The 7500-nt window shown below is 37.0% G+C and overlaps 1 protein-coding gene across 1 annotated transcript in view; it reads right to left on the reverse strand.

The window, feature by feature from the left end:
- Positions 1–5550, reverse strand: part of LOC119583731 (probable E3 ubiquitin-protein ligase makorin-2) — a 6443-nt gene extending 893 nt beyond the window's left edge. The window contains exons 1-7 of the mRNA XM_037932383.1: positions 5032–5550; positions 4145–4309; positions 3725–4002; positions 3261–3490; positions 1706–1920; positions 1343–1459; positions 616–778 (exon numbers count right to left, since the gene is read on the reverse strand). Of these exons, the coding sequence (XP_037788311.1) occupies positions 616–778; positions 1343–1459; positions 1706–1920; positions 3261–3490; positions 3725–4002; positions 4145–4309; positions 5032–5084 (1221 nt within the window). The 5' untranslated portion in view covers positions 5085–5550. The remainder of the gene's footprint in view (positions 1–615; positions 779–1342; positions 1460–1705; positions 1921–3260; positions 3491–3724; positions 4003–4144; positions 4310–5031) is intronic.
- Between the last annotated feature and the right edge of the window lie 1950 nt (positions 5551–7500).

Here is a 7500-nt window from a genome sequence, read left to right on the forward strand (position 1 = left end):
TAAAGCATCCAAGAATAATAAATTTTACCTTATACAGGTATAACAATCTTTATCCCTTCGTATGAACTACATGCCTCATTTAGAAAACTTCACTCGTCTAGAACTAACAACACTTTCCTCATTCAGACAAGAATTCAGCAGCAGCCATTTCCTTCACTGCTCATTTGCTCTCTCTATTTATATGCATGCATACTTATATATATATATATATATATATATATATATATATATATATATATGTATATATATATATATATGTATATATATGTATATATATGTATATATATGTATATATGTATATATGTATATATGTATATATGTATATATGTATATATGTATATATGTATATGTATATATATGTATATGTATATGTATATATATGTATATGTATATATATGTATATATATGTATATATATATGTATATATATGTATATGTATATATATGTATATGTATATATATGTATATATATATATATATGTATATATGTATATGTATGTATATGTATATATATATATACATATATGTATAACAAGAAAAAGACAAAAAAGAAAAAGACAAAAAAAAATAAATAAAAAGAAAGAAAGAAAAAAAAAAAAAAAAACAGTAGCCTTACATCAAGATACAACTGGAGTTCTCCATCGGCTGCGAACCTGCGCCGACGTCTCGGTGGCCCAACGTCCTTCTTGGTGCCATCGGGCAAGGCGTGCAAATAGAAGCACTTGTTGCCAAAGGGACACTGCCCCTCCCCTTGCTTGAAGTACTTGCAAGGCTTGGCGCTGTGATCAAAGGAAAATGGGTTGACAAATAAAAAATAGTTTTCTTCGTTTCTATTGACTCTCTGGGTGGGTGGATGGGTGGGTGGATGATGGGTGGTGTGGAGGGTGGGGGGATTAGCATGAGCAGAAGAAATGGAATGATGCTTGAAGTACTTGCAAGGCTTGGCACTGTGATCAAAGGAAAATGGGGAGACAAATAAAAAATAGTTTCTTTTGTTTCTATTGACTCTCTGGGTGGGTGGGGGGGAGGGGTTAGCATGAGCAGAAAAAAGGGAAAGAGGCTAGAATTTAGTTGTCTAATTATTTTCAAATACATTTTCATCAAGAAAAAACTCTCACTGAAGCATTAGACACTACTTAAAACTCCAAATATCATAAACCCACCAGAGAAAATAAAATTATAATATACTTAATAACTGCAAACTGAATAAATGGTGTAAACAGAATATAATGCAAGTTTCATTTGCAAGAACTCAAAACCAGCTTTGTTACAAATCGTTACCATTCCCATTTTGATAAGAAATAAACCCTAAATTTGTATATATCATTTTTGCCCAAACCTACCTCAGAGCATGCTGGTAGCTGATTAGAAGCTTATCTTTCTCCTCTTTATCCTTGTCGTCGACCCAATATCGAGAGGGGACCACAAAGTCACTTTGGGTGCGGCATTCAGGGCAAGATCTTGGGAAATATAATTCATTTGTTGTGCATGATAGTAAAAGGGTGGAAGACACTTATTCACAGTAAAGAAGCTCCTTTATTCCTTAAAATCTACTTGTTTCTATTTTAAGTATGATAATGAATATACAGAGATCAAACACATGTTATACAGTTCTAATGCAATTTTTTCCTCAGATCTTTTGCAATTCACTTTTCAACTCTAATATTCAGATTTTGCATTTGTAAAATATATTAGAGTTTACATACCGTACAATTTTATTTTCAAACTGTTTTGACTGACGCCATTTACGTATACAGTTGAGACAGAAGCAATGGCCACAGTTGGGTAGGATGCCAAACCTTCGCTGGGATGCTAGGGGACGTTCCATAACTGTGTCCATGCAGATCCCACAAACTTTATCACGGGAACGAGCTACAGCGAAGGAATGCTCCATCTCAGCTTCTATCAATTTTGTACATTCCTGGAAACATACACACAAATATGTAAATACAAAAGATTGTGCTATATTGATATGATGACTTTGGCAAAAGATAAATTACATAGCTACAGGCAAAACAAAAATCCCATTAAATTGATTTACAAGTTAATAAACTTACTACTACGACTTATACCCATTTGCATTAACCTCTACAATCCAAATGATGTGATCATCATTTCATGAAAAAATATGTCTTGTGGGCTGGGTGACTGAAGAACTGTCAAGGAAAAACTTGGCTGAGGGCCAGGATGACAGGACTAACTTGCCACGATTGCACAAAGTTCTTGGAGGGTGACTAGACCCTGTGGGCATTTAGGAAGGGGCCCTTACATTATTCCTATCAGTAAACGAGCATGGAAAGTACCATCTGTGAGCCATGACAGCATATCAAATGACAAATAGATGTAAAATGGCAAAAAAATATAAAATACTTATGCATAAAAGAGACAATAACACAGCAAAGGGGAGGCAAGGATTCTTGACACTGCACATGAGTGTTTGTGTGCGCCTGGCCTACAAGCCAATCACCCATAACAGTGGCTACACAAGTAAGCCTAATGTCCAGATTTTGGGCCATGTGTGGGCAGCAAAGCACCTGGATCCAAGGGGTTATTATTTAACATTTACTGTGTAGCTGTGTCTTAGGGAAGAGTATATCTAAAGTAGGAGGCCTAAGCTATCTTGTATAAGGCAACTATGAACACCAGCTTAAAGTGAAGACTAGGATATCAGTAACTATCCATACCTCCTACATCTTACGCATATATCTATCCTGCACTTAAAAACACCAATGACACAGTTGATTGAATATTCATTTCTATACTATCTTTGCTATAAAACTATAAAACTCAAAAAGGGGAAACTCAAATTTCTATGAAGAGACTGTATACAGCATAAGAGTGTGCCACAATAAAACAGTTACATGAGAAAATCTACCAGTATTAAATGAACAAACCAAATCTGACTTCCACTTTCTAATATCACTCACAACACTTATGTCTTACTGCAAGTGTTCACCACAAAGTGTTTAGCTACAAAATAGCTTTACTCATTTACAGGTATTGATACAGAACCACTATAACTATATACAGTCAGAACTCTAGAATGCAGTTTTTGCATCTGTTCTCCTTGGCTAGAGCCGTCATGAAAATCTAAAATCAAAGTATGGGTTACCATTAAGTCTTATTCCTTTAAGTGTTCTTCTTAATACTTTAGAAATTTGATCAATATCATGTGATTAAACATCAATAAATAACTGAATCAATCCACAAACATTTACACACGAACAAGCTTTCCTGCAAATAAAGTCCACTGTATCTTACCTCTCTATGTATCCTCCTCTGTTCTTTGTCATAGGGGTGTAAATAAGCTAACTGACACATCTCGCAAAACTGGCCATGGATATATGTGCAGTGGTCTCCAACTTCACAAATGCCTGTCATTAGGTACGAGGAACAAAATTCACTATCCGATGATCGCGCCCCACTGTTGGATCCCCCTGAAGATCCTTTGTCTCCAGCCCCGGCTACTTGTGCATAAGAGACGTCATATTCTGAGTGGCATAAAGGAAAAAAGAATGACTTTACAACTTGGCATGGACTCGCCTACATGAATACAGACTTAAACCAGAATCTAGGGCCCTACTGAAACCATTTCCACATAAATATACAAAAACACTCAGGATTATCAGCATCCATTCCTAACCAATATATACATATAAGAGAGAGTTTTCACAACAATATACAGAGACCTAGTTTGGTGAATAAACGACTTGTGAGACACTTACGCTTATTGATATTGTCTTTGGCAAATCTAGGTACAAATTCTGGAGCATCCACCCATGATGCTGGGCTCCCACCACATGAACTGTCTTGGTTCCTTTGTCTACTACTCAAGCTTGGTAAATTATTACTGCTGTTGGTGCTGCTGCTACTGATGATGTTGCTAGTATGGTTGTTACTGCTGCTGCTACTATTGCTGCTACTGCTGTTGCTTAGGTTCCTGAAGCCAATGGTAGCAGATGCGCCATTTGTAGGGTTATAAACAAACTCCTTGGCATGGGCACTGCAAATTATTAGTTGAGTTTGCTTCATCAATCAAAGTATCAAAATGTCTACATGTATCATTCTCCATTAATATATTTTTAGGTCAAAGCTTAATATATCATATGTACAGCTGGCACAACAAAAGGAGCCTTTCTCATTACCTCACACCAAGTTTGCTAGGTTGACTAGACTGATTTCTCCCATCGTCGCCACTGCCACCTCCTCGGTGCCTCGAATCTTGTCTTTCTGACTCGGATGATGTGCGGTCAGAAGGAGGCTCCTGCCAGATGTCTGGCCTGGAATGGTCTGGGCGCACGTGGTCATACCTACGAAGGAAGTGACCCTGGGTTATGCAAATCATCAGAATATACAGTACAATCAAAAGAGGACAAGATGTTAAATTGCAGAAAAGCAAATAATAACAAGAGAGAGGAAGAGGCAGAGAGCAAGGCTATATCAGTCTATAATCATACCTAAAATACAATGATATGAACTCATTAACCTTCATCAAACATATTGCATCATACAAATTGAATATGCATCCCCTTAATTTCTCACACTTCCAATGAAGATAATAACCACACACTAACCCTTAATGCTAACATAAAATTTAGTAATTAATCTTACACTTTCCTAATGAATTTAATTAGTCATAAGGAGCAACAATCGATAATCTACAAACTTAATCTTGGCCCATAAACTACTTTTTTTACAGAATGGCATAAAAAAGATCCCTGACAATGCCCTCATAACATTACAATTTGTTTCAAATGGAAAAAGGCAGGCAAGCAATTAAAAAAGTTTTCCCATTATATATATCCCACTTAGGTAGTAGTGTATCTTCCTCCAGGGGGTTTAACACAGCATAGCACAGATCAGCATGCTGTCTTAATATACAACACATTTTTGAAATATAGCTCATAAGCATATGGTGCACGAACAGACGGACTTGTATGCTGATTTGTGGAAAGAAAAGCATTCTACTGCCCCAGAAGTATTCATGATCATGTTTCTTAATTCTCTAAAAATCTGATGGTCTTGAACATACCTGCATTGTTGTCCATAGACACAAGTTCCTCTCAGGTAATATCGACACACCATCGAGGGCCGTGCTGCATCACGATTGTGAGAGTAGCGACAGCGCTCTCCCTCGCGACAAGCACCATTTATAAAATACCTGTCATGATGGAAAACAATACTTTTTTTCTTTTTTTTCTATTTCTTACAAAACAACTACAACAAATTTCAACAATCATGTCATACTAATGAAAGCAAGTTAAGCACCTGTAGAATGCAAAATCTATTCCCTAACCTTCCATGAAAGAGGTTGACACTGAACTAATAAAACATAAAAAAAAAAAAAAAAAATTATTCAGTAAATAATACCCCAAAGTAAGGAAAGAACAAATCAGTCACACATACCAGTACTTTCAGGACCAAACGCACTCACAGTATCATAAAAAGAACTGGTATCAAATAACGGTAGTTCTTATAACCTCTTTATCTCAATGCTCTTGTTAGTGAAAGGTCCTACCCTCTATACCACCCTCCCTAATATCTTTAGATAATTTATTTGAAGATTCTCTCGACCAAGAGACACAACATTTTCAAAATGTGTGTTACTGAATTTTTTCTGGAGCACGTAAATAGCCCTCAGAATATGCCTCGAGTCTTGGAGCTGTTTTAACTAGTACATATGATGATTCACCGGAGATGAAAAGAAGAATTACCATTGCCAAAAGCGCCACAGTTGCTCTCAATAACATCTGGAAAGACCGAAGCATTGCCTTGCGGACAAAGCTGAGGTTGTTGAACTCATTAGTTTTCCCAATTGCATCATATGGTTCTGAGTGTTGGGTGTTGAAGTGGGTAGACAGGAGAAAGATCAATAGTTTTGAAGTGTGGTGTTGCAGACGAGTGCTGCGTGTTAGCTGGACGGAGAAGAGGACGAATGATGAAGTGCTGAGAGAAATAAATTGTAGAGACCGACTTTTGGACATCTTGAACAAGAGGAAATTAAAGTTTATTGGTCATGTAATGAGAGGTAGGAGTATTGAGAAAGACTTGCTGACAGGGATGGTGATGGGAAGCAGAGGAAGGGGCAAACCAAAGACAAGACTGAGCGACAATATCAAAGATATTTGCGGGCTGTCGATGGTATAAGTGGAAGGAAAAGCGTAAGATCGAGTTTGGTGGCGAGGGATGGTGGAGAGGTCCACGGCTGCTCAAGCATGAGCATACCGTTATTGATTGATACATATATACTTCCCGTTTGTTCCCCTCTAAGCCCGCAAGCTCACACGGAAACTGCTCTCGCCCCTTTGCTTCAGAACCTCTGATGTGCACTTACAGTTCTAATTTTGGAAAGAAACATGCTTCAAGAAGAAATAAAATCAAGGTGAAAATTTGAGCCGAGTCAGAGGCTACCACAGAATGCACGTAGCTGTGCAAATTCTGTTAATGGATGCTATCTGAAACGGGGTCATTCATTTTCTATGGTGTGACATGCATTATGTATCTCCAACATCTACATGACCAGTGAATTGGACTCGAGAAATGAAAATGTTGACAATAGAAGAAAGAAATACATCTAAATGTATATAAGACAGAAAATACAGATCTAAACTAACTGGATTTTTAAAAATTTACTCTGACATATCATATTATAACATCCAAAGAGAAGTAAACAAAACCATTAAAAAAAAAATCAAAGTAATAATAAAATGATAAATAATACATTTAAAAAAATAACAAACACAAAGACAACAATCCTTCCTTTAAACCAGTTCAAAATAAATAAAAAAAAACACTTAAGAGTGTGAACTTCCTTCAATACTTTTCACCGAACCTCATCCATCTACTTATGAAATCTACTTATTCGACCACCAACCTCCTACTCCTCCCACCTTGCACCTAATCACACCCTACTAAAAAAAAAAAAAAAAAAAAAGATTCTATCCTCATGACCCTTAACCTACCCCAAAAATTCTTTGAAATGAATGTTAAGGACGTCTTAATCAACCCATCCCCCCCCCACTTACCGAAAATTCTACGCTGTGTCTATCCTCATCAACCTCAACCTACCCAACATGTCGATTCTCTGCAATAAATATTACCCTGATACCTATACATCGCACAGTCTATACAAAAATATCACTTGATGGGTCCAACCCTATACGAACCAATCCATTAAAAAAATAATAAAATCTATCTGTCAGAGCCAAATGATCAATCAACAAGCATAAGAATTATTGATAAAATAATCTCCTCTTTCACTGTAGGCAAAGAAAAAGAAAAGATATGGTGAAAAAGTGGAGAGAGAAAGACACAGAGAGAGAGAGAGAGAGAGAGAGAGACAGAGAGAGAGAGAAAGAGAGAGAGAGAGAGCGAGAGAGAAGAGAGAGGGGAGAGAGAGAAAAGGAGAGAGACAGAAGACAGGAGACAGAGAGACAGGAGCAGAGAACAGAGAGACAGAGAGAAGAGAGAAAAGCGAGAGACAGACAGGAAGGAAAAAACG

Source organism: Penaeus monodon, chromosome 17 (genome assembly GCF_015228065.2).
Source record: "Penaeus monodon isolate SGIC_2016 chromosome 17, NSTDA_Pmon_1, whole genome shotgun sequence".
Classification (NCBI taxonomy): domain Eukaryota; kingdom Metazoa; phylum Arthropoda; class Malacostraca; order Decapoda; family Penaeidae; genus Penaeus; species Penaeus monodon.